The sequence below is a fragment of the Vicia villosa genome, linkage group LG1, assembly GCF_029867415.1.
Source record: "Vicia villosa cultivar HV-30 ecotype Madison, WI linkage group LG1, Vvil1.0, whole genome shotgun sequence".
Taxonomy (NCBI): domain Eukaryota; kingdom Viridiplantae; phylum Streptophyta; class Magnoliopsida; order Fabales; family Fabaceae; genus Vicia; species Vicia villosa.
The window spans coordinates 44,409,412-44,437,184 of NC_081180.1; the positions used below are offsets into that span (position 1 = coordinate 44,409,412).

Here is a 27,773-nt window from a genome sequence, read left to right on the forward strand (position 1 = left end):
TGTAACTTCTTCAGAATTATCCAGACAGTTTCCGAACAGCTTTGATACAACCTTTAAGGGAAAGTACAAAACATATATCAGTAAGGGAGAGATAAAAGATGTTTTGATAGATAATATTAAGAAAAAATAAATGAGTGAATAGGAGAAAAATTTACTTAAATTTACTTGGTGACAACACCGGCTTTAGCATGGTGCTCCAGTAGCAAACTTGAAAACTATTTCTTGACAACAAAAATGAAATTAAACCAATATGCTTTCCAGTCACTCCTCATCTGAATAATTAAACTTAACTGAGTGAGAGTGCAAATCAATAACTCCTCCTCTATAGGTCCCACGTTTCTTCTTGGTCTTCTCATGACGAAAATCATTGTTTAGAGATATTTGATGTCATTAAAAAAGTTAAATAAGACAGTGATGAAGGTGTACATTGAAGAAATTGCACAAATTATAGAACTATTATATCGATTAACCGAATAAGTCGTGAAAAGGGTTTGAAAAAAATGAGTGAGAACATTATTAATTTTACATTAATAAATACACTAAACAAATATTGACATTTTTTACGCATGAAATACAGGTACAAATTACTCAATAACTGACCTTCCACAAACTTGGCCAAGAATTTCTTCTGCTTTGGCACCATATCCACTCTCAGCACCACCCTGCAGACAGATAGACACATACACATTTCTTAGATAATGCAACTGGGACAAAAACCCCAACATCAATTGAATGGAAAACATATAAATTTATCACACCTTTGCCCAATAAGAAACAGTTTTGTAAAACTGTTGTAAAAGAAGATTGAAGGGGAAGATTGAAAGTTATGGTTGTGAATGATGCAGCATTTTTCGTAACCGCGCTGTAGAAGAAGATTGGAATGGGGAGATTGAAATTTCGTAACCGTGAAAGAAACAAAATAACAAAATAACAGCAAAAGTCAAAGCAGTTTTGTTATTAATAATCAATTGTGCAATTTCTTTGTCGCCACCAAAGCATAAAAAAACAAAATTTCTTCAAAAGATAACTTACCCCATTGTCATTTGAGTCGATAAAAAATATCAACAATTTGGAATCCGACCACTCCAATTCATTCATGGCGTCATTGCCGCCAGTGTAGTCCTCATCGTCGTCAGCAGCCGGAATTGCATGATCCTCGAACGGGAGAGGTTGTTCCCCCATGAGTAGAAATCCTAATTTTGAAGAGTGAAAGGTGTGTCAAAGTCCAAAATGAAATTCAAAAGAATAGAATATATGTAAACTCCTCACCATGAGTAGAAATCCCAATTGTTTTTGCATTCAGGAAAACCCATTACACATATAGAGGTACTTCTAGCAACTGATTCATCCAAAGCAGTAACAAATTCTTCAAAAATCTCGCATAGCACAGACTCTTGATCAAATTGAACATCTTTGGTACCAGAAATAGACATAAGATCGAGCAGTCGGCGACGAAGTACACAAAAACTATCCCCAAGCAAATTTACTTTCCCGTCATAACTGACACTGTTTAACTTTATAAACCTGGTCATTAGGAATTTACCTAGGATTGCAAGCACTCTCCAGTTGACAAAAAGGCCTAACAGATAAGCCAGCATTATTCCAATAGTAACAGAGAGCTGAGCAAGAAATGTTACATAAATATTAAATACCAAATTCAATGCCTCCAGTCCCTTTAATATAAAAAACCAAAAGAAAAAACTTGGGATACAGAAAGAAATAACTTTTCAACCTGATTCACTGATCCAAGGCTACCTCACATGTTCTCAGGTGCTATCTCAGTTATATAAACAGGCACCTAAAAAAGGGGGAAAATAAATCAGTACACAGACAACATTAAATCAGCGATCAGAAACCTTCCAAATAGGCTCAACAAATAAAATGATCGAACAAACTTACCACATAAGAAATAATACCAACACCAAAACCTTCCAATAACCTCCCCATAAACAAAAAGGAAGAGTCCTATAAAACCAACAAAACATCATGCCAGGTTAAATCCCTGATCACACAAACGAAAGTAACAACAATAACTTATCAAAAAACCAAACCAACCATGCCACTTGCAAACATCAATACTTACTTTGGCAAAAGAAATGGCGAGCCACCCTATTATATTGGGAATTGAAGCAATCATCAATGACTGCAACATTCAAACAACACCCCATAAGCCAAAAAAAAAACACATCACAAATATTCCTTTATCAGAATAAATTCAAATCAAATAAACACCGCCCAAGAAAATTAAGAAATACCCCTTTGCGTCCCACGTATTCTGCTATCTGACCACTGGCTATAGCTCCCACCATCGCACCCACATTGGATAAAGATCCAAACAGAGAAAACTATCCAAAATCATCAACAACATAAGCCAGTAAACACTAAGAATAAAAACTATAAAGCATAATCCTAAATCATATAAACAAACATAAAAAAAAACCTCTGAAACCGAGAGTTTTAGATCTTTGATCATAGCTTGTTGCGTTGGAGAAGAATATCCACACTGAGGACAAACACACACAAAAAATGACTTTCAAAATCAATAATGATTTGTTTTTTTACCGCAATTAAAACAGAATTGGGAATGAATTGAATGGGAGCAAACCGTGAAACCGAATTGAATGGGACCCAAAGCAGCGATGAGGACACAGAAGAGAACAGAAACGGAGCCATCGCGCAAAACCTGGGTAGTGGAGGACCCCGCAGCGCTGGATTGTCTGGAACCCATTTTATACCAACTTCCCGTATGAAGGAACGGTTTCTGAAGGTCCCTTCCATCGCCGCTATCAAACATTGCAGCGGCTTTACTACGACAATTACCTACACAGAACACACAAAATCATCAATTACATAAACTAATTAAAACACTTTTCGGTACCAGAAACAAACATAAGATCATATCGAGCAATTGACGGCGAAGAGATGATGAAAGCAAGGATGAAGCCACAATTGACAGGCTGAGTAAGGAAACAGAGTCATTGTTGTTGCAGTTCGGGTCATGATTCTTCTGTCTCGTGAAAAACCCTTCAACCAAAAACCGGCGCCGTTTCATCTGAGAAAGAGGTTGCACCACCGTTCACGATCGAGAGTGGATGAGAGTTTTGTATGAAGATTGAGAGGAAGAAGACACAAATCGATATAAATAGAGACCGCGTTTTGGAATTGGAATAGAAACAGTTCGGTAGAAAAAAGAGAACGTGGGAAACCGTTTGTGGAATTGGAATAGCGATAGATACGTGAATGAAACCGTTTTTGGAATTGGAATAACAATAGATACGTGAATCAAAGATTGAGAGAATAGAAAATTGACAGTGCTGATGTGGATTAACCATAGAAGAGTTGCTGATGTGGATAGTCTAAGAAAGTCCCAAATGGTAGACTTTTCTTATATGATAGATATTATTATTATATTTAACTTTAATAATTTTATTATTATTTAATCTATTACTACTATTTTATTAATTCTTCAAATGCTCTCTCATTAATTCTTCTCATTTGAGTCTCGCGTCCTAATTAATGCTTTCTACCTTCCCAATTTCAACTTTTTAGATTCTGGCCAAATTCAATTAATTCCACTCTAATCTAATTTTTACGTTACCTTCCCAATTCCAACCCTTCAGATTTGGCCAAATTCAATTGATAATTTATTTTTTATGTCATTAGTCATGCTTCTCTTTCATCAGATGTTTCATCCTATAAAGATCTGCAAATTGGAACAACTCTTATTCCACATTTTGCAGTTTTGTTTTTTTTACAGTTTTGTTTTTTCAACCATTCTTGCTATATGGCCGCCTTCATTATTTTTTGTTAGAAGCATTTTGCAGCCCAAATTTTTCTTTTTCTCATCGATTCTCTTAACTACCACTGTAAATTTAGTTCTTGATTACTTGAAAGTATGATTTTACTAGAGATGCATAGCAATTTTGTGTCATTTCAAAGCAATGAATAGAAGAGGAAAACTTTGAAGCTTCTTGATCTTTATAATGTTTATTATGATGAGTTGGTCTTCACTGCATTCAACCCTTCAAACCTGATTCCGAGCCAAATCGAATAACACAGCAAATCTAGAAAACCACAAACTCTGAAAAAGAATAGGGAAACAATTTCAGATCTAGAAGAGGATTCAGAAGCAAAGAGGATGCAGAAGAAGAATTTTGTTTTATTATTTGATTTCATGTTTTACCTTTTACAATCATGGTTGATGAAATCTATAATGCTCAAAAAATAATGTGAATGAATTGGGATAAGGGTTGTTGGATTTTTATCTGTGATTCTTAAAACGTGAAAATTAATTTGGTTTCATCAAATAATAGAAAGGATTAAACATTTATATTTATTTTCAATTGTGTTTATTAAAATTGATTAACAATTTCTGTAAAAATTATTATGATTTTCAATTTTTTAATAATTATTTCAATTTTTCTTTTCTTTACATTAATAATAAGTGATTCTTAGAATTTTATCCAGTTATGAGAGAATAATTGTTTAAATTTCTAATATAAAGTCTTAAATATTTTTTTAAAAAGTATTCCTAGAGATCATTATTATTAAATTTTTTATCGATTTATCCTATTACATGTATGTTTATTTTTATAAAAGGAAAAATATTATTGTGATAGACAAAAATGATTATTGACTTTGATCAATGATGCATTGTTTTGTAATTTTTTAATTTTACTTTTGAATTAGTTACATCGAATTTTCTAAATTATAAATGTGTTATGAAAAAAACAAGAGACATTTATGATCGCTAAATAGACATATTTTCCATGTCTACCCGTATTTTATTTGCTTTTTATATTTTATTTTTTTCAAAATGTAACTCACACAATCTTTCTTCATTTAAAAATAAATAAATAGATTTATAGAAACACACAAGTAATATCATTATTGCATACACCAATAATCTAGGCAGATTAATATGATTACCGGCTTACCGCATACACCGATTAACTAGGATAATTAAGCAACTATTGATTAATGTATTTTTTGTAGAGACAGTAGTAAATAATAAAAAACAATAATACTAATAATCCCATTTCTTGATAATATAATACTTATAGACAAAAAAAAACTATAATAAACTAGGAAATGGTTAGAATTTAATAAAATAACAAACGTGGCTTTTGATTTGGTCTTTAAGATCTTAATTGAAGTCATGGAGCGCGCTCTTTTTTGTTTTTTGATTTTATTTTTATTTAGTCATGGATATTCATTGATTAAATAATAATCAGTTAAAATAATTCTTTTTTACCATGGACGATTCTTTGTTTTTTTTTGTTAAGTTTTTTTTCATTATTTTGAAATAAAATAAAAATTAAATCTTTTTTAGATTATTCATTGTTTTTATTAAATAAAATTTAAAAAAATGTAGTTAAAAAAATTTTAAAAAAGATTTGAAAGAATATGGCGCTTCTTCCCCTTTTGTAGGATAGTTTTTATTTTATTTTATTTTTTGTTATTCATTTAATTTAATTTAATTTTGTTAATGAATTTTAATTATTGATTAATAAATAAATCATAATAGCTTTGGATTTGGTCTTTTATTTTTTATTTTTAAAAATGATAATTAAACTTTTTAGAATGATGAAAGCCCCTTTCCCCTTTTGTCCCGTGCGAGGCACGGGTATACACACTAGTAATAGTTATTTTAATAAAGCATCATTATACGTGGCTCCTTTTGAAAAGTTTATAAAATTGAGATGAGATTATTCATTTCTCAACAACTATTAAACATTTGCAAAATTGTTTTAAGGTTATGTGCAAAATTTATTCTATTCACTAATAAATATTTCTTAATAAAAATTAACAAATTTTTTTAATTTAAAAGTATTTAATGAAATAAAAATATTATAAATCAAATCAACTAGTTTATTGAATACAAATTTATCATTTAGAGATTCAATGATAAAATTAGAGCAATAAAATTAATAAATCAACTTAATTAACCAAGGACATATGTGTCCTTTTTTTTCTTCTTTTTCTATTATATCAAACTATATCAAATCTCTCTATTTTTATTATTTTCTCTCTTTTCACATTTTTTTCTCATACATTTCTCTCTTTTCAATTTTTTTTTCCAACCAAACACACCCTTAAAGATAGAGTGAGACATGAAATATTGATATAAAAGAAGAGGTGAAAAGAAAAAGGGAAGATTGGAGGGAGGAGGTATCAGTGGATTTAATTGGTTTAGGTGAATTTTCGAGGCGGAATACTACTTAGTGATTATTCGGGTTTATTTTTTTTCCATATTTACTTGTGGTGCGGATCATCTCTTTATTTTCCATGTTATCAAAAGGTTTGGAATGATTGTTGCTGGATTCAGACGATTATTTGAATTTAAACAAAAAGATAAAGATGGAAATTCTAAGAAATACTTCATTCATTCATATTCATGATACAACATTTATTTCTTGAGATACAAGTTAAAAGAATGGATTACAAGGAAAGAAGATAAAAAATCACAACTTTTTGGTCAAATTGTTGACTTTTCAGTGACTTTTGTTCAACTTTTGACTGTCAACTCAATTTTTTCTCCTAAATTTTTTCTAGACTTATTCTACAATTTTCAGATCAAGAGACCTATCATTCATCATCAAAAACCAAGAAATTACATGTTTATGCTACATACATGAAGAAATTCCAACAAAACTCTCTTCCATTAAGCCTCTTTTTCATGCCTCTATCTTCAATTTCCGATATCGGTTCGAGCTCATTATTCCACCATACTGTTTACCTTGCTACAAGGAAAAAAACACATCAAATAATCGGCAAATATCATAAATCAAAGTCATTCAAAAGTTGCTCGAAAATCAAGAATTTTTTTTTTTGCATAATACTTGGAAAAAATTCTGCACTATGTTCCGATTCCACAATAATGTTTGCAAACATGCAATTTAAGATATTCCATGCATAAAAAAATCAGAATTGAATCCATAGGTTTACACCATCCAAAAGTGCTTATTTTCAACATAAAAGCATTTCACAAAAAGTCAAGCCAAAAACTACCAAAATCAAAGTAAAATCAATACAAAAATCAACAAAATCCAAGTTTCAAGCTAGTGACCATTCATCTTAACCTCTAACTTGGTACTTTTGCTAAATTCATACACTCCTATGTCTAACTACCTTATTCCCCACAAACCATTTGAAGCTAGATTTGAGGTTTTTCAAGTTACCTCAAAGTATGTCAATGGAGGAGGAGAGTTGGTGAGGAAGAAGAAGAGGAACTTGAATCAAAGCATCGCCACCACCCTTGAAGGGGGCCGGCAGGCCGTCGACCGGCCACCTTGTCCGCCCCCACAAAGGGGCTGCACCATTTTTTACAACTTTCCATGCTTCTACATCAAAGAAGCGTGAGGAAAGGGGTGATGACCGGACCAGTCCAGTCCGATTCAACCGGCCGGTCCAGTTCGGTTTTATTTTATTTTATTATATTCCTTTTTTTAATTAATTAAATTTTCAGGTTTTTTTTCTAGTATGCTTTCTTTTGTGTTTTTCTCTAACCCAATTGCATTTTTCAGCACAACCCCATATGTCTTCTTTTTTTCTTTTTGGTTTACTAGACACTACAAAAATCACCTTGTGCTTAGTTAAATAGGCCATACAACACTGTTTTCGGCACCTATTTTCCATTCCATAATTTTTGCACTTCTCTTCTTTAATTTCTAGTTCACTATAAAAATTTTAGAAAAATTGTTAGATTTTTTAGAATATTTTCTGATTAAATTTCTTTTTGAAATTCTTTTTTTCACAAAAAATTATTAATATTTAAAAATATTAGAATGAGATTAATTCATTTTAATTAGATCTAATTAGAAAATTAGGCATTTTCTTGATTCTTTTTAGGTACCTGTTTGCAAAGATTTATGGCAAACAATATCTAGCCTTTTTTTGTGTTAAAGTTGACTTGTAGGACCGGCTACAAAATCCTAGAATAAAGTGCTAACTTTTCAAATGGTTTTAGTGTTTGAATTGGATATTGAACTGAGTAAAACTTGAGAAATGAAAATAAAGTAGACGAAAGTACAAACAATTTGAAAAGTAGAAATACAAGATTGAAAATGGAAAGGTAAATTGCTTTGAAATTTAAACTGGAACGCATTCACTTTTTTCTCTTTGACGTGAATACTTTGAGTTTTTCTTACAATGTTACAAAAGATGACCCCTAACACTAAATGCAAATTCTACTTATATAGAAGTAAAAAATAACTGCTACTAAATGTTCGACTTATCACAACTTGCCACACATCCATTCCATGCAAAACTGCTTTTGACAACAACTTGCAAAAAGCTGCTCTTTTCAACTGCCTACACCTCAAACTCTAGCTTACACAATCTGAAGTAAATTCTGGTTAAGTCCCCACATAATTTTCCTGCAGATTTTGACTACCCCAGCTGTGATCTTTTTAAACCAATGCTTTTCGACCCCACATATCACATATACATATTTCAAACAGATGATACATTTAGGCAAAGAAATAATTACAAACATGTATAAAAAAATGTATAGAGGAGGGTTGAAACAATCATTCCAATTTAGACGATCCAGGCTTAACGTGTTGCACATGAAAACGATTAGTAATCAACAACAAGAATAATATGAGCTAAAATACGATAAATCATAAACGAATTGGATATAACTCCTCTTGCACGTCTGAAAAATACTCAGTATGACTTCATTTGAACTTGTACGACAAATGTTCTAGTCATATGTGATTCAACTCTTTGAAGATTATTAGAACTTTAGGGGACACCTTGTAACCCTTGAGTCTTTTGTAATTGTTGAGAACTCGGAGAATAATGCCAAATATCACAAACTGTCTTCATCATCTTTTTATGATAACCTTGGAAGAGTAGGTCACTAGAGTATGCTTTTTGCTTATTTCTTTAATCTCTTAAAAACTTTAAGCATGTTGACATATGAATGCATGTCCACCTTTAAGTAGGTTTAATCAAGAACAAACTTTAAGACACAGTGTCGGGTTTTCAGTTACATTCCACATACCTCAAAATTTTGTTAGTTCAATTCTGGACGAATCAAAACCTAGAGAATATCTTAAATACAACTAATGATTAAAGAGTATAATAGTAAGGTTTTACTTTAAATTAATACATGCAATGCATGCTATGAATGATCAGACATTAGGAAATCAATGTAATATTATTGGAATTCATTAAATTGCATAAGCTTCCAAAAGAATATAAAAACTAATCTAAGATCGAAAAAGGAACCATATCCTCAACTTTTGGAGTCGCAAGGCTTTGATCAAAAGCCTTATTATAATACCAATTTCTGGGTGAGAATATGGACATAAAAAGGTTTAGAATGGGGGTTGAATATACATATCCCCAAAAAGACAATTTCAAAAATGTTTTAGTCCCATAAAATGAAATTAGATGTTTTAAAATACGCAGAAGCAAAACACAACACAAAGAGAGCTTGAAAGCATCGCAATAAATTAATCCAATAAGAGTATTACAAGATATCACTAAAGGCATGCTTCTTTCTAATGCAAATCAATTACAAGATAACCAAAGTCGTTTTAAACAAAGCGATTTACAATTTTTACATAGAAATTCATTCAAGACAATATTGGATTTATGATGACCCAGTAGGTTTGATGCATCACATACCTAATCTTACATGATAAGTCGATATAAGAAAGATCTAACCTAAATGACATACAAATAATGCAATAGTTATAGTGGTTTGACGTTCGTCATCGCTTTTCCTACTCCACTCCTCAATGGTGTTAAAACCATCGATAAATAATCATGATCTTCCACTATTTCACAAGTTTGATATAAGCATTTTGATTACAACGAAATATCACACGATAATTTCCTTTGTTGATGTAGATACTCAAACTACTAACAAACACAATATCATTAATGATCTTGATCCAATAACATTGTTATCCATAATAATCTACTTCAAATCTTAGTATGTGGTAATCCACCTTGATCCCACCAACTTCTTCTTTGACTGTTACTAATATTTCATGATACTTATGCTACTTCGTTACTAATATTTCATCCCAACCATTTTCAGGCATGAATCCACCAACACTTTCCATGTATCTCTACGTGGGCATGTGTGAAAGACTATTATGAGGATTTTCCACGTGCTTGCTCCATCTCCCACTCATAAGAAATCAAGTGATTTTGTCGTTTTGAGTTTATCTTGACTGCATCGCGGCATATGATATATGCTTCATGCCATATGCTGATTATCGTCATACACACCCCTTAGATGTGATATCCTTTTACTCTAGTTGGCTGCCTTGTGGGTCATGACTAATGTATCCACATTTACATTAGAGAGACATGTCTTAGTTCGAGTATATGTAAGATATTCCTATAGCATATACCATGTTTTCTCCTTCCACTGTCACTCGCATAGATATTGATGTTATATTTAAGGCATTATATAATCATCTAGTCCCAACCGATGTATATCTTGTGGGAGATCCTCAAACATGGAGTATTGCATATAGTTATATTTAATGGTTTTATAAAGTGCTACATGCTCACATGACAGTTGACACTTGATGTAGTGGGAGAGCCAGATGGGCCAACTCATCAAGATATCTTAGAAGATAAACATGCTAGGGAAGATCATGTCGTTAATGTGTTACCGATCTGTCAAAGTATTCTGGCCATTGGGATAATGGTTATAGAAAGAAGAAAGTTTCAGGAAGGTACTGATGAAATGGCCCTTGTACAAGCCATGATAGGCGAGACACGCCATGCCTTACAATACAAGAGATAAAAGAGGAACGAAGGGAAGGGGGTCAATATTACTCAATAGTTGACCTTTTTCTTTGTATTTTGATCATATCATTTTGATAATTTCTATTATGGTATGTAATTTGTGAACAAAGATGTTTGGTCTTTTGATAACATATGATGTATGGTGGTAACATCCTTATCACTATTTTGACTAAATAAATGATATTTTAACTGTATGACAAATATCTATAATTTAATTTAAATAACATTTATGTAAACTTTGTATATTTTATTTATTAAAAAATATTAAATTTGTAAGATACTTACCAAATAATTTCGTGCCTTCAGACTAATTCTAAAGATTATTATCCAGACTCACTTCTTAGTTTATCTAAAGATTAATATCCAGATTAATTTTAGGGAGAGTGAATGAATCTCTCCGATGAAATAATTTTATTGTTAAATAGGTGCATTCGGATTCCAATCTCCAAACATTGAAGAGTATTTTTAGATTGGGAATTTCTTAATACACCCTTATGGGCTGAACCACACATCTGAAAACCCCATATTTCCCTTCGGAGATGCATCTCTGAATGCACCATAATAAATTTTAAAAAAATGGTTCGGATATGCATCTCCAAAAACACCCAAAGACGTTTCGAATATGCATCTCCAAAAATACCCAAAGACGTTTCGAATATGCATCTTCAAAAACACCCAAAGACGTTTCGAATATGCATCTCCGAAAACATGGTTGGACAAAATGGTTGGTAGAAACAAAATTATTTTTGACTTTTTTTTAAAAGAATCAATGTCGGTTTGATCTGTAATTTGGTTAAATCGTTAATAAACACACAAACGAGACAAATAAAAAAAAATCACAATGAAGATATGTAATATTGTTCTGATCATATAGCAAAAAATAACACAAATGTTGTTCAAAAAGTATAGAATGTAAAATTAATACATCGACAAATAAAAAAAGAAGCGCATAGCCTACTGCATATGCCTAATCTTAACCATTGGCCCTACATATACCTTATGTATCCCGCAACACTTGTTGCCTCTCTAACCATCCTTTCTATGATGGCCACCGCTTCGGGACCACCTTTCTCGATCACCCCTAAGTCCAAAGTGTCTTACCCAATAAACTGTGTACGCTGACAAATTAGCAAGACATCATTGACATGGTCATCCTGGGCTTGCTGGTTCTCCAAGATCCCCTTATGAGATGGCCTCGGTGGACGTCCAAGAGCGCCTAGTATCATGATAGGATGTGACATTGGGTAGAACCATGTCATGTATCCCTCCACACAAGGCCAATTGCTCGATGATGGCATTATCTGATACTCCTCTAGCACCATATGATGCTCCTAATCCTGAAAGATGCCATCGAGATCCCGACGGACAATGGTGTTAAGAGCAACTGGAAAGGGAGATCTGGGGATGGTATGCACATAGCCAAACTGTCGCATGCATCGCTCAGAAAGATACCTGACCATAATGTTAATTCCACATGCCAACCATCCTGAGTATAATGAGATGGGGTCGCAGTGGACCATCTCTATGTGATCCTCATAAGGCATCCATTTGATGTTATCATGAACAGTCAAGTCAAGATACACCTGGAACAACGACATATCATTATCCCCTCTTTGCAAGATATACATGACAACACGTGGTAACTCTTCACGATACTCCTCGTCAATGTAAAAACCATGAATGCGATGGAATTGGAAAATGATTCATCCCTGAAAATCGAATAAGAGCTATGTAAGAATAAAATATTAATACCTAATTAAAATTAATAATTGGAATGAAAAGTATCGTCAGCAGTGTGCAATAGCCTGTCAATTGCCTTGTCCTCTAATTAGAAGCTTCATTAAGCTTTTGGTATAGGTATACCAGGCAACCGACCCCCTAGTTCCACTCGCTAACAGTATCAAAATCAAAGAAGTATTGGAGGTATGCAACATCCATGCAGGTTGCACTTTTGTCACAAAAATGGACGTGCCAACCAAGAACATTAAGTAACACCGCAAAGCACAAGGACGGTGGTACTAAACAAAAAAATCATTGCCCTCGCTCGCAGATGCTTCTGCCACATTCATGTGCTCTACACATAGTGCCGCTAGGAACTAGAACCTGACATGAGCTTCATTAGTTGAGGAACACTGGTCAAAAGTGTGTTCTGGTTGAGCTCCCAGATATTCAAGCATCCATTTAATCGCTTCATCACGACTGATCCAGGAGTGGTTAAGTAACCTCTCTCAAATAGGAAGGTGTAGCATGCATGCGACGTCATCAAGTGTGATAGCCATCTCCCCAACATTAAAGTGGAAAGCTGATGTTTCCTTGTGCCATCTCTCAGAAAATATCCCTGCATGTCGTGGTTGATAGTCCCATAGCCGGAACAACAAAACCCGACAAGTCTGTGCCCGAGGATGACCTTCCTGAACCAATCCTCCTAGGGCTGAACAAGATCAAATATTTTCCGCCATTTGGTTCACGGACTTTAGGTCTAGTCGTTCCTGTAAAAATAAAAATTAATATCAATGTTAGTCGTTAACAAATTTATCTATGAAACATTTGGATGAAAATTGTAATAAAAATATCTCTCCTGCCCAAACACGCGGATCGACATGAGTGTCGTAATATATTAAAAATTAGGGGTTAAAGGGCCCTCCTGGATACTCCCAGGCAGACTTCTGGGCAGCCTGGCTCATTGCTGCACGTTGCTGTGCAACCTGCATATCAGGAGCAACCTGTGTATTAGGAGCAGCCTATGCTTGAACATGTTCCTCCTCAGGTTCCTGGTCATTATCCCCGTGATCCTGAGACGAGAACGCATAAGCCAGGCGACTCCTCGGAGCAGGAATGAATGCTCATTGTACCCTTCTATAATGCTTTGCTCTCTCACGCCGAGCAGATGATGTCCGGCTTGGCCTGCCAAGTCTCAATCTAGTGTTCTCAATCATTTTCTTAAAAAAAACATTAATTAAAGGGAAGCAAATATAAAAAAAAAACTCAGGCAACATTTCAGATTGGCAGATCCAAAAATTACTCAGAGGGGATTTCAAATATGCACATATAAACACCCCTGGGAACATCGATGGATGAACATGTGCGTGTTCTTGCCCTAAATGCCCCAATAAACTTATAATCATGACCCAAACGACCATATTTTCCAAAATAAACTTCTATCTAATGGTTTTAAATGATAATAAACTACCTATTACATACATACAATGTAAACAAAAAAGGGTTGATTTGGAGATGCACATGCGAAACTCCCCTTATATCGACAAAAAGATTGTTTCAGAGATCCATATCCAAAAACCCCTCCAAGTATATGTGATGTAGTGAGTTCGAATATGCATATTTAAATGTTTGACGTATTTTAGAATTTTCGTCAAAAATCTCTAAAAAAAAAGAAATAAGAGTGTGTTAAGAAATTCCCTTTGGATTAGATTTCATAAGAGTGACTAATAAGCCTATAGAAAGCCCATGGTTGGGCTACCAACTCTTCAACCCAAAATTTATTATTTTTTTGAAAAAACAAAATTTATAATTTATTATTACTATTATTAAATTATTAACATTACCCATTACATAAAAATAAAAAGACAAAAGTTTGATTTGGGTTTGCAGTTCCCTCCTGGTTTCCCATTTTCTCCCTTCGCGACTCTTCTTAACCTTGGTCGTTTCTTTATCTGCGAAACAATCTTTCATACACATTCTCTTCTAATTCACGCATTCAGACATAACCGTAACATCACACACACACACACACTCACAATCCGTGTTATTCTTTTCATTTCACCAAAAAAAAAAAATACCAACACACTCGAACAAAAATGGGCGACAACAAACGCAAGAGAGGCCGCAAACCTAAAACCCCTTCCTCCGAAACCCTAGACACCCCCGCCACCGCCCCTACCACCACCGTCGCCACCAACCCATCCCCGTCCCTCATAGACGACGACTTCTCCGCCGGAAACGTCGAACTCATCGACAACAGCGCCTCTTCCCATCTCGGTCGCCGCCGCGGCCGCCCCAAGAAACTCCCCACAAATCCCGACAAGCCACCCGCTGGTCGCCGCCCTGCTCGCACTGTAGACAGCAACGGCGCTGTCCCGACGGTTCCTGTTGAAGTTGGCGCTACTGCCATGGATGCGGACCCTATATGGGAGAGTATCTCGGCTAGGGTGTTGCCGTCTATGGATTCGGTGGTGAAAGTGTTCTGTGTGCACACGGAACCGAACTTTTCGTTACCGTGGCAGAGGAAGAGACAGTATAGCTCCAGTAGCAGTGGGTTTGTGATTAGTGGGAAGAGGGTTCTCACCAATGCGCATTCTGTTGAGCATTACACTCAGGTTAAGCTCAAGAAGCGTGGCTCTGATACTAAGTACCTGGCTACTGTTCTCGCCATTGGAACTGAGTGTGATATTGGTAACTAACTTTTATCAATCTATTTTTTACAATTTTGCATGTTTTTTCCTCCTTTATATGTGTATCGAATTGGAAAGTGTATTAAGTTTGGTAGACAAACTTAGTTCTGTCTTTGTGATTCACGGAATTTGGACACCCTATCTTCTGAGAATAGTGCATGGTAGGTTTTTGGGAAGGCAACACTGAATTGAGTACCTTTTGTATTAATCATTGCATGATTATTACTCGCAAACATTTTTAATTTTATCCGCCTTGTTTTGTTTGTAAAGACCAAATCATTCTGTTTACGATTTGTACAAGATTAGCAGAAGTCAAACATAATTTACTAACTTGAATTGAAGGTTGTAGAAATGAAGAATATGAGAAACTTTGTAAGACAATAATAAGTGAAGGGTACCTGCATATACTGTTTCTTGTATAATTGGGATTAGAATATCTGTATATATATTTTATCCACATTTCTATTCATTACAGACTAATAACTTATATTTGCCAAATGGATGGAATATAGTTAAAAAGTGGCTTATTGATATTGGAAGATATATTGCATGAAACTAGTAAACAGTTATAAAATCATTAATCATAAAACAATAACGGTGATATGAATAATTTGTGTGGATCCTTCTCACTATATGCTATGGCTTTTAGCTCTATAAGTTACTATTATGTTATAAATCTTTGCAAGGGATGAGTCATAGGTCTAGATGCTGTAGAATATTTTTTTAAACCTGAGGTCACAGCAAGTAAACTTTTCCTTGACATAGCCCCTCCTAGACTAACACATATTTTATTAAAAATTGATATCTTGTTTATTCTAATACCAGTCTTCCTTTTTAAAGACTATAAGTTATGAAGAAATCCTATTCAAACTACTGTTGATAAGGTTTCTCTTATGTAGAATCTTATCAGGTTAAAGTAATAAAAACCAAAACTATAACTGATAAGAATCCTGTTATATACAATCTTACCAAGATATAGAAACTTTAATTTCAAAATTTAAAAGAAATAAAGTATTCCCACTCAGCAACCTAATTAACAAGAGTTTTAAAGCTGGAATATTCTAAATCAGCAGTTCAAGATATAAGATACTGCATTCTTTCATGGTGATATGTCATGTATCATATCTTGTTAATTTTGTGATATACTGGTGTTGCAGTACACTCTGACTGGTGACAGATTACGTTGTGTTTTTATGTCTCTCATGTTGTTTTGTGGTTTGAGACTAAAATTATAATCACAAATTTTCAAATCACTATTGCATCTTGGGGAGGTCAAAGCCCTATTTTCTCCTTATTTTTTACCTTAATTTTTTAATTTTTTTTCAATCCCGGGACATTTGGCATAAGTGTTATGGAAACCATTCATGTATGAAGCACGTCTTTGATCTTTTTGGTCATCCTCACTGGCTTGTGCCCTCTACCAATCTACTTTCCTTACTACAAATCCACATGTCTTCTCTCTACATCTACATGCCCATACCACCTTAGCCTATTGCCACCATCTTTTATACTAAAGGTATCTTTCTACTATAGGTGTTATCCCAACTCTCTTTCTAATGTTGTCATTTCTAGCCTTATCTTGTCTTGTCTTACCTCACATCCAACACAACATCCTCATCTCTGCTACACTTAATTATTTTCATGTTGGTTCTTATGTTGTCGATAGCGCGCTATAGCGGTGGTAGGGTTCGGCACAATGTTTTGATTGTGTAGCCGCCATTATTGCGACCCCAATCTGCCATCTCAGCCACTATTAGGGTTTCAGGGAAAAATCTCTCAAAGCCTTTTTTCTAACCCATTTCTTTTTAAGGGTATAAATACCAACATTCTGGATCATCAACATAGCTTGGTTATTTACATCCCAAGATTCTATCCTAGACTAACACATATTTTACTAAAAATTGATTTCTTGTTTATTCTAATGCCAGTATTCCTTTTTAAAGGCTATAAGTCTTATTCAAACTACTGTTGATAAGATTACTTTGCCTCTTTTAAATTTTTCTTAGCTTTGTCAATCCCTGGACATTTGGCATAAAATTTTAGGGAACTCTCCTCTGTCATTTCTGATCATCATTCATGTATGAAACAAGCCTTTGTTCATTTTGGTCATCCTTAGAGGCTCGTGCCTCTGTCGATTGCTGGCCTTTTTTGGAAGATTTTGGTCCCCCACTTGTTGGTGTTCATTACTTTAATTTTGAGCACTCATATGCAACATATTATGTTCATATGTTGGATCTATCATCTTTGTTATAGCAGCCATCTTGTTAGCAACTATTACGATAGCGTTTTGTGGTCTACCACCCAATGGACCCATGATGCTATCCCAAATTGGTGACTGATATTTTTAATAGATTTACGTGGGGAGTTTGAGGGAATTTTGTTGAACTTTAATATGAATTCTTATTAATGCATGCGTTTCTTTACATTTGCAGCCATGCTTACCGTTGATGATGATGAGTTCTGGCAAGGTATGTCACCTGTGGAGTTTGGGGATTTGCCCACCCTTCAAGATGCAGTAACTGTTGTGGGCTACCCAATTGGAGGAGACACTATCTCTGTGACCAGTGGTGTTGTATCACGTATTGAGATTTTATCTTACGTCCATGGTTCCACAGAACTTCTAGGTTTACAGGTTGGAATAATTGATCGTCCACTTTCATCATTTAGTGGTGGTTTATTGTAGCCTGGTTTTCCTTCATCAATTTTGTTATTTTTTGCAGATAGACGCTGCTATAAATTCTGGAAATTCTGGTGGACCTGCATTTAATGGTAAAGGAAACTGTGTGGGGATAGCATTTCAATCTCTCAAACATGAAGATGTGGAGAATATAGGTTATGTTATTCCTACGCCAGTTATCACGCATTTCATCCAGGATTACGAGAAGAATAAAGGATATACTGGTAATGTGGTTGCCGTGAACTAAGATGAAGATTTTACTATTAAATCTTTAGCTGAGCATCGTAAAATCTAAATATTGAAGTTTTATTTGCTTAGACCAAAATTTCTCAATCTTCTTTTATAGGGTTCCCTATTCTTGGGGTTGAGTGGCAGAAAATGGAAAATCCCGATCTACGAATGTCAATGGGCATGAAATCTAACCAGAAAGGTGTGCGTATTAGAAGAATCGATCCTACTTCCCCTGAATCCAAGGTTTTGAAACCATCAGATGTTATCCTTAGCTTTGACGGGGTTGATATTGCCAATGATGGAACAGGTGATGTTTATTCTTCAGTTTCGTTATAAATTTATGCACTCTGTGCAGTTTATTTTTGTTTAGCTGGCTACTAAAAGCCTTCTGGGAGGACTTACCGGCTTATATATGACATCAACTATAGTAGGAGAAAACAATGTTAAACTTATATATACCTCTTCTATACACAATGATTAAATTCATTCAGCATGCCATGCCAGAGCTCATCAATAGGTTGTATGAATTTGGATCTTTTGCATAAGCTATAAAATTTGTGAATCAGTAGTGTTATCAAATAGCGGCGCCATGGCCTCTATGGCAGATAGCTATGGCGGGATTTTGGCTATCCGCCATGGACCGCCATCCGCCATCGACAAGTTGTGAATAAGTGCATTTTAAAAGATCTTTAATACCTAGAAACCAACACTCCATATCTATCTATATTTAGCAGTTGCTGTTTAGGTTTGTTTTACTATTTCAGTTTAGATATGAACAAGAGGAGACGCAACTCTGACATTGCTCATCAGTCCAAATACATTACTCAACCACTCCTAGATCTCATTATGCCAGCTTAACTATGAAGTCTTGCCTATATTGTTCTCTGTTTTTTCTTAGGCTTGGTGAATTAACCAGCTTTGCTGTGGCCAACATGGAATATATACATGGTTTGAGTTTAGTAGTGTTTAATAATGCTTTGTGCTCCTGGTGTTATTTTTCAGTTCCATTTCGCCATGGAGAGCGCATTGGTTTCAGTTATCTCATATCACAAAAATATACCGGTGATGATGCAGCAATCAAAGTATTGCGAAATTCAAATGTTCTCAAATTCAATATAAAACTTGATGGTCACAGAAGGCTTATTCCAGCACACAGCAAGGGCAAGCCTCCCTCATATTATATCATTGCAGGATTTGTTTTTTCAACGGTTTCGGTTCCTTATCTTCGTTCTGAGGTTTGTGGTACTATTTGTTTTTCTTAGAACTTGGGTTATGTCTTACTCCACCCCACTCAATATGCTTGTTAGAAGTTGGGGTCGTTCTAAGGTGTTGGGATAATAGCAGTATATAGAATATAGTCCTTGTAATTTGTAGCTTTATATTTAACTCAGAAGTCAATAGTGGCCAATAGCGGACGTAGGCCAGCTGCAATGGGAAGAGCCTTAGCGGTGCAGAATACTATAGCTCCTTTCCCCTCTGAAAAAACAAAATTACCTCTTAAATTGAAAACGATTTAAGGATAGTTTTGGGTTAACTAATGAATTTACTATACTTTTAGCAAAATTTAAAACCAAATTACCCCTACTTTGATTTTACTATACTTTTAGCGTTAATTTGTAAATTCATTAAAACAAATTTGCTAAGCTTTCTTGTGGATCCATTCTTTTCCAACTCAAATTTTCATTATGATCAGTACGGAAAAGATTATGAGTATGAAGCTCCAGTCAAGATTTTGGATAAACTGCTGTATGCAATGCCACAATCACCAGATGAACAACTTGTTGTGATTTCTCAGGTACACTTCTTCTGTTAGTCTCTTTGACCCTATCAAGTCTAATTATATTGAGTACCTTCTCAAGTCTGATCATCTCTTTGACACATTTAGGTGCTGGTGGCTGATATCAACATTGGATACGAAGAAATAGTTAATACCCAGGTTGATAATGATATTATTTCGTGTTTCTGCTTTCCTTGTTGAACCTGATAACTCTATTCGCTTAACCACTTTATTATTCACTGCTTTTTACTCTGTATTTTCTGAAGGTCGTTGCTTTTAATGGTAAACCTGTGAAAAATCTTAAGAGCTTGGCTGCTATGGTTGAGAGCTGTGATGACGAGTATCTAAAATTTGATTTAGATTATGAACAGGTTCGTCTTTATTTTTTAATCTTTCTTGTGGTGCTTATGGAAAATGGCTTTAAGTAACTCTTACTAACTAACCATCTTCATCTTCTATGCAGATAGTAGTCCTTCGCACGGAAACTGCAAAAGCTGCTACGCTGGATATTCTTGCAACACATTGCATTCCATCAGCAATGTCTGATGATCTCAAGTCATAGTCTTGTACATTATGCATCTAGGTTGATGTTTCATGCATGATACTGGTTAAAAGATGCAGACGTGTAGGCTTGACTTAATTTTGTTAGATTAATTCTCTCCATGTTATTGGGAGCTGCAGAATTTTATTTTTTTATGTACTAATGTCCTCTTGGAAATGATGAGTCCACTTTTTGAAAGGGATGGTAGATAGCAAAGCCGGATCTATGATTGTTTTTCGTTGAAATTGGTGGTTTTTACTTTTATAATTTGGAGGGCACCGAGCAATGTGAAGAGCTTTCATTACTCACATATGAGTTGCAAAAACAAGCTATACTCTTGAAAATTGAAATGCTTTCATTACTCACATATGAGTTGCAAAAACAAGCTATACTCTTGAAAATTGAAATGCTTTCATTGCCAATGCATGTTGTTTCAAATAAATTGACAAAAATGAATTTTAGCATGCATGTTTCCATACAAATTGACAAAAATGAACTACAGCATGTCTGTTTCCACACATTGACAAAAATGAATAGTAGCATGTTTGTTTCCAAGGTGTGGAGGTGAATGCACTGTTATTGAATTCTACAAGTTATAACTTTTGTCCCACTGGTTTCCTAACTGATTTTATATTTTACCAAACACACTTAATAGACTGTGTAGTCATTGGTTGTGTGCTTGCTTTCACCGAGACTCTAGTAGAGGACTTTCTTCGGCAGATGAGGATGATAATGATCCATTAACTTCTGGGCCATTCACATTTCCCTCTTTTGATTGTGCCCACATAACTGTGTAAAATCCAATGGCGATTACCACTGCTCCAATGACACTACAACAACAAAACCATTGAAAACAGATTTTAGTAAAATTTACAGATGTTTGTTTGAAATGGTGATTATGTTGAAATTTCAAACACTACCACAACAAAGGATATTTTTCAAATGAGAGTTACCTGCCAACGTGAAGTGTTTCACCAAGGAAGGCAGCACTCATAAAGGCAGCAATGGCAATTCCAACAGGTTTAAACATGGAAACAAATACAGGTCCTTTCCTCTCTATGCACCAAGTCATCACAGAAAATGTCACCACACTTCCAAAAACAGCCTGTAATATTGTTTTCACATAGAGGAATGAGCATTGCTATAAAGCCATGTATGGTTTACAATTTTTGTATTGGTTGCTACTACTTGCTTACTGAATATATTATAGAGATAAGCTCAATGCCAGCATTGAGATTCCAAGCATTTCGATCTTTGACTGCAATTAGAGAAAGTACTGCACATTGGATTGTTCCAAACAGGCAATAGAATGCTACTATGGTCAATTGAGATGGATATCCTCTAAGAATTGCTGCCTGCAAATATACTCGACTAAATCAGATTCATATTCTCATACATCATCACTAGAATCTAAGACCTTTGCACCTATTGATTTGTCTAAATATCTCACCTGAGCAATATTCCATATGGAAAGAGATAAAGAGGCAGTGAATAGAAAGAGACCTCCAATGACCCAGTTACTGGTTTCTTCAAAAAGAGTCGGGAACTGTTGCGGTGTCGAGGGTTGAGTTCGAAAGCTGCGAATGGGAGCACCTTTGTAAAGGGTCACTAGCAATGCTCCTGAGATAGACAGTACTGTCCCCACCATTTTGATCTGGCTTATTGAGCTTCCAACATTCAACTTCTCCATCCTACAATGGTTTTGAAAATAGCAAAATAATCCAATTATTTTGCATAAGAAGCTCTAAACAAGAAGCACATTACCTGAAGATGACTGCTAGGACAAAAGTGATTGCTGGTGTCAAGTTGCTCATAGCAGATCCAAGGGTGGGAGAGCTATAGCTTATGCCAGTGAATACACAGTTCTGCATTATAGTTATGCTGCAAAAAACTCCAATCATCAACATTCTTCATTTATATTCAATATTTTTTTTAATCTCATAAAGGAATTTAATTTATAAAACAATCGACCACCGCAATTGCGGCCGGCCGCTATAACAAAAATGTTCTAGTATCATCAGTCATATCTGATCGCAATTTCAATAACTACGACGAATCTCACTTTGATCGCGATGTAAAACCTTAAACAATACAACTAATGGAGTACAACAAACGGACATACCCGACGAGGCCGAGGAGGAAGAATTTGACAAGAAGTGAGAAAGACAATGGTGGTCTTGTTGTCCTGTTGATGAGGAAAGAAGAAGGGAGGAGAATGGAAGTGGCAAGAGCATTGGAGTAAAGAACAAAGACAAAGTGATTCATTCCTCTAGTGGACATAGCTACTTTACTCAATGTGGTCAACCCAACATCAAGAATCTCTACGATCACCATTGCTGCATATGGAATACATTCCAACAAATAGCGTTTCAGTTCCATTTCCGAATGAGTTTCTGTCTTGTCTTCACTATTGTTCTCGGACGGAAGTTCATTGCCACCTAACTTTATAGGTATGAAATTATTTAAAGTGTGTAAGGCTCGTTGCATTATTGCGTAAAAATTCAACCAATTAAAAAAAGGCTAGGAAATTCTCACGTGTTCAATTCTGAAGATTATTTTGAAATTTTGAAGCGTCAAATCAGTATGTACTTGTAATTAAGTTTGAAGTGTCGAAGTGTCTAAATTGTACTATTGTTTCAAACATCAGAATAATTGTCCTTAAGATTTAGAATAGTTAATAATGTTCGAGATTATTATGCCACACATTTATGTGATTATTCGTATTTGATGATATGACATTTTATTTGTTTATTTTTATTGTTGAGAAAAATAAATGTGAGTTGAAAGTGTTGATAAATAAGTGTGGGAAAACCCTACACTAATTAGAAAAATGGAGGTTTGCGCATTTATAAGTGAGAGAACCCACACACATATTTATCTTAAAATTTCAGGTGAATATGTCTCTTATACAGAAATATCCTAATAAAATAAATGGAGAGGATCTACTTGTTCAGTACTTTGTTGTTTCACTATTTGGCCTTTGTTTTATGGGCCTTGCGAACAACTTAGAAAAAATGCCCCCTAAGACCTTATTTATGCTCTGCAGCGAGGGTTTATGACACATATTCTTACCCGACAACGAAACATGTAGACGCATAGGCTTTCAACGAGACCGTGCAATTCTTGGGAATAAGCGCATTAAGTGTTTCCTCTTGTTTAGAATACTCATATGTTTTTTGAACCGTTTTTTAGGAGACCTCAAACGTTGGTGACACTATGATTGTACGATCCGTAATGCTCGAGTGGGATGTAAAGGGTTTTTGAAGCATCATTTTATCTTTTCTGTTGTTAATGACCTGCAAAAAGAGTATCAATGTTTCCTTTATTGTTATTCGTTAAGAGCGTTTTTGTTTCAACGTTGGATCAAGTTCAAACAACTTTGTTCGTTGGCATTGGTCTGACATGTTTAATTGTTCCCTTGAGTCCCAAAGTTCAACATTTTCCTCTAGCCATTTTCTCCTTTTCTAGAATTTCTAAGATAGTGAGTGTTCTAGCCTGCTTCCTTGATATATTGTACCTGCATTAGTTTTCTTTCACAACATGTTTTAATCACTGTGATCAACTAATAAGGCTAATAATGATATTTCATGTGACTGGGTCGATTCAGACATATTGAAAAATGTTTCTGCTTTTGTCATGCAGATGTTTTTGAGAAAGCTTTGACTGACGTCGGACCTGTAAGTATCTGGGGAGTATTTTGTCCAAATGAAGATAAGAGGATATGAAGCCAATATGATTGGTGTGCTATCCCTTTTCATGAATTCTCCCTCATAGGCCATCATCTTCCTTTTAATGAATTCGAAGTAAACATATTAACCCATTTGCTTATTGCCCCTACACAGTTACATCAAGTGACCATGACATTTTTCTTTGATCATTTTTAAACTCAAAATAATATCTACTACATGAACTTTTCAAGTTTACTCTCCTTGACGCAACACACCATGTACTTCGAGACTTTGATAGCGTGAAGGATTTCAAGGATCACTTTTACTTGGTTATTCTTCTTAACAAAAAGCGCATGTGTAGATCTGCAACTTAGAACTAAGTCATCTCTGATGTGCACATACATATTCCATATGTATTCCGTAAGTATTGGTCCCAAAGCCAAAAATTGAAGAGGGCATGATCATATTCTTACAAGGACATAATCCTATCTTAGAGGAGTTATACTTGAAGAATTAGTTGGTGGCTTTCTATAAAGAGCTTGACCATGTTGGTGGAGTTGTCCCATCTAACATGGCGTCAAGAAACCCACCAATAAGGTGTATTTAGATTCGCTGGTGTCGCACGCTCGCGAAAAATAACAGAATAATAGAGTCGTCACCAAAATTTATTTATCTCATTAAGGAATGGAAAATATCTAGAAAACCTGGAAGAAAGAAAAGATCTTACGACCAAAGATCCGGTAAGGAAATCAGTTACGCAAGAGGAAGGTATCATCACCACTCACGTCTGTGGTACTCCACAAGAACCACTCAAGTTTGTTCTAATCTTAGGTGTAATCTATGAGTCTAAATCATAATGCTAAAAGGGGATGCATGCAAAATAAAGAAAAGAAAATACGGGGAAGACAAAAAGAAGTTTTTACAAAATTGTGCTCGCTTAGGCCCCGCGACCTAATGCCTACGTATCCCTTTTGAGAAATCAGAGCGTCGTAGTTAGGCTCAAAAGTTTATGTTTGTTTGTGTTTTTTAGTGGACAAAATCACATTCGCATTCTTGCATTAGGACAATTGCTTGCTGAGTGGAGTGTTATGCGTTAGATGTCTGCGATTGAAAGGAAATAACATGCCCGGTTAATGGAAAGAAAGCCCTGAAGGCAAGAGATGAGAGAATTATTTGTTGATTGTTTTTGGTGTAGATAATGGTGAATTAATCCCAATGTAAAGACACTCACCCTTCTCTACTTTTTGAAAGTTTGAGGCTTGAACCACACAAAACACTATGAATATAAGAAGAATAAGTTAGGGAATGCACCTGCTCACCCTTTTCCGTTGCTTAAGGCTCGTGAAAGTGTTATTCTCATCAATATTTATTAAGTGACTTATGGAGAATTTTGTTGTGTGTTTTTTTATGGGAAAAGTTTGTGATTTGAACCACACAAAAGACTATGAATGAAAGAGGAATAAGTTAGGGAATGCACCGACTCACTCTTTTCCATTACTTAAGGCTCCTGGACGTGTGATTCGCATCATTAATTGTTAAGTGTCTTGAAGGTTGAAAAAGAAAAAGAAGATAAAGTTTAGTTATTTGCCTAAAGAAATATGGGATCCGCTCGGAAAAATTTTCCTAAAGAAAGATGGGATCCTCTAGGGAGAGTAAATTAACTTTGGCTTAAAGATGAAATAAACACCAACTCTGGGTTGGATATAGGAACAAAAGTTGCGCTAGAAAAGAGAAACAACTAACAACTCTGGGTTGGAAGTCAAGGAAAAAATATCAACTCTGGGTTGGAGGGATGAGATATGGTAGAAGGACATCAACTTTGGATTGAATGTCAACAAATTTAAACTCTGGGGTAACAAAGAGAAATCCACAACTCTAGATTGTCAAAAGAAAATACCAACTCTGGATTGACGTATATATCAACTATGGGTTAAAAAGAACTTAAACATCAACTCTGGGTTGAACTAGGAAAAAATCAACTATGGGTTGAACTAGGAAAAAATCAACTCTGGGTTGAAAAGAAATTGACCATCAACTTTGGGTTAAGAAAGAAAAGCAAAATCAACTCTGGGTTGTGAGAGAAAAGGAAAATAAACTCTTGGTTGGAAAGAAATTGGATAACCACTCTGGGTTGAAAGAGAAAAGAAAAATCAACTCTAGGTTGAGCAAGAAATAAACATCAACTCTGGGTTGGAAAAGAACTAATTATCAACTTTGGGTTTAGAGAAAATAAGTACCAATTCTGGGTTGGAAAGAAACGAGATAACAACTCTGGGTTGGAGAAAGATACCAGTCTGACCTGGACCAAGAGGGAGATATCAGTATGACCTGAACTGAGAAAAAGACACCAGTCTGACCTAGATTTGGAAAAAATTGAGAGGAGAATGTCAGTCTGGCCTAGACTTGGAGACAGATAAACATAGTTTATTTTGGAAAATGACACCACAATGGTAACTCTGAGTAAACCTGGTGGAATATCAACCAAATGCTTTGTAGGTAGGGGTGGGAATAGGCTAGGCTAGGCTAGGCTTCATAAGGCCTGGGCCTGGCCTACGATAAACTTACAAGGCCTGAGCCCGGCCTATGGCCTACTATAGGCTCGTTTTTTCAGCCTGGCCTGGCCTTTTTAAAAGCCTGACATGGTCTGAAAGCCTATTTAAAAGCCTCTTTCTTATTAATGTTTTCAATTAATTCATATTACTTAAAAAGCCTTATAGGTCGCATATATATGATCATTTAGACTAGTCTATTTAACTTTTTTTTTCTAATATATATGCATATATAGACCAATCTATTTACACATTTTCTAATAAATATGCATATATAGGCCAGCCTATTTAGACTAATTTTAATATATATGAAAATATAGGCCAGCCTACAAGGCTTTATAGGCTTTTTTAATAGCCTAGGTCTGGCCTATTTTATTAAATAGGCTTTTAAAAAAGCCCAAGCCTGGCCTTTTTATCAAATAGGTCTGGCCTGGCCTGGCCTTAAGTAGGCTAGGCTAGAGGCCCCTATAGGCCGGCCTGGCCTATTCCCACCCCTATTTGTAGGGGACTTATGGCTTATGCTTCACATGCATGTTTTGATTTATTTTATGCAATACAGTGATTATATGCAGTGCATTGATTGATTGGTCAGGGTTTATGTTTTTATGGGGAATATGTTGGATAGAGTTCTGGTACTCTGTTTGGGGATCAAAGTAAGGTGGATGCCCCTACATAATTGATGATTGGATTACTGTGGGGGACATGCCAATGAATTAGGCTCTGGTGCGCTAGGAATTACCAATGATGGATTTGATTTTGGCTTTATGAGAATGCGCTTATATGCATGATATATGTATGATCATGATAGATGAAATGCTTATTTCTAAGATACGGGGAATGGATGAAGGGTTCCCTTGCGGAAAGGTTATTACTTGTGGAAAGTATTTGTGAAGGTGTTTGGCCTGACTCCTCAACACCTATCTTGATATCCGATACTTGATTGAATATGAAGAAAGGAACTGTTACTAGCCTTCCCCATCCTGCAAGGTCTCTTGAGAAAGAACTCTTATGCGCCTGAATCACAGAGATTTGCAATGGTATGCCCCAATGTTGATCATGGGATCGTCATGAATACCCCCAGATTGAGAAGAACTAATCAACCTAATGGATTCTTCAGGTATCTATTCCATGGATGACCAACC

General features: G+C 35.2%; 3 protein-coding genes across 3 annotated transcripts; 1 reads left to right on the forward strand and 2 right to left on the reverse strand.

Moving 5' to 3' along the window:
* Window positions 1-691: 691 nt before the first annotated feature.
* Window positions 692-3,266, reverse strand: LOC131635946 (sugar transporter ERD6-like 6). The gene is made up of 9 exons (XM_058906584.1): window positions 2,606-3,266; window positions 2,441-2,503; window positions 2,256-2,345; window positions 2,084-2,143; window positions 1,900-1,965; window positions 1,733-1,798; window positions 1,270-1,619; window positions 1,033-1,193; window positions 692-862 (listed from the first exon to the last, which is right to left on the reverse strand). Exons 1-6 carry the CDS (start codon window positions 2,792-2,794, stop codon window positions 1,757-1,759), a joined length of 510 nt encoding a protein of 169 aa, XP_058762567.1. The 5' UTR covers window positions 2,795-3,266; the 3' UTR covers window positions 692-862; window positions 1,033-1,193; window positions 1,270-1,619; window positions 1,733-1,756.
* Window positions 3,267-14,361: 11,095 nt separating this feature from the next.
* Window positions 14,362-20,722, forward strand: LOC131635955 (protease Do-like 9). The gene is made up of 9 exons (XM_058906593.1): window positions 14,362-15,189; window positions 17,621-17,820; window positions 17,909-18,089; window positions 18,212-18,403; window positions 19,099-19,331; window positions 19,790-19,891; window positions 19,982-20,032; window positions 20,140-20,244; window positions 20,337-20,722. The coding sequence occupies exons 1-9, from the start codon at window positions 14,595-14,597 to the stop codon at window positions 20,433-20,435; spliced, it is 1,758 nt and encodes a 585-aa protein (XP_058762576.1). The 5' UTR covers window positions 14,362-14,594; the 3' UTR covers window positions 20,436-20,722.
* Window positions 20,723-20,771: 49 nt separating this feature from the next.
* Window positions 20,772-22,824, reverse strand: LOC131635965 (WAT1-related protein At5g40240-like). The gene is made up of 6 exons (XM_058906605.1): window positions 22,537-22,824; window positions 22,179-22,295; window positions 21,865-22,105; window positions 21,611-21,769; window positions 21,368-21,519; window positions 20,772-21,244 (listed from the first exon to the last, which is right to left on the reverse strand). The coding sequence occupies exons 1-6, from the start codon at window positions 22,791-22,793 to the stop codon at window positions 21,100-21,102; spliced, it is 1,071 nt and encodes a 356-aa protein (XP_058762588.1). The 5' UTR covers window positions 22,794-22,824; the 3' UTR covers window positions 20,772-21,099.
* Between the last annotated feature and the right edge of the window lie 4,949 nt (window positions 22,825-27,773).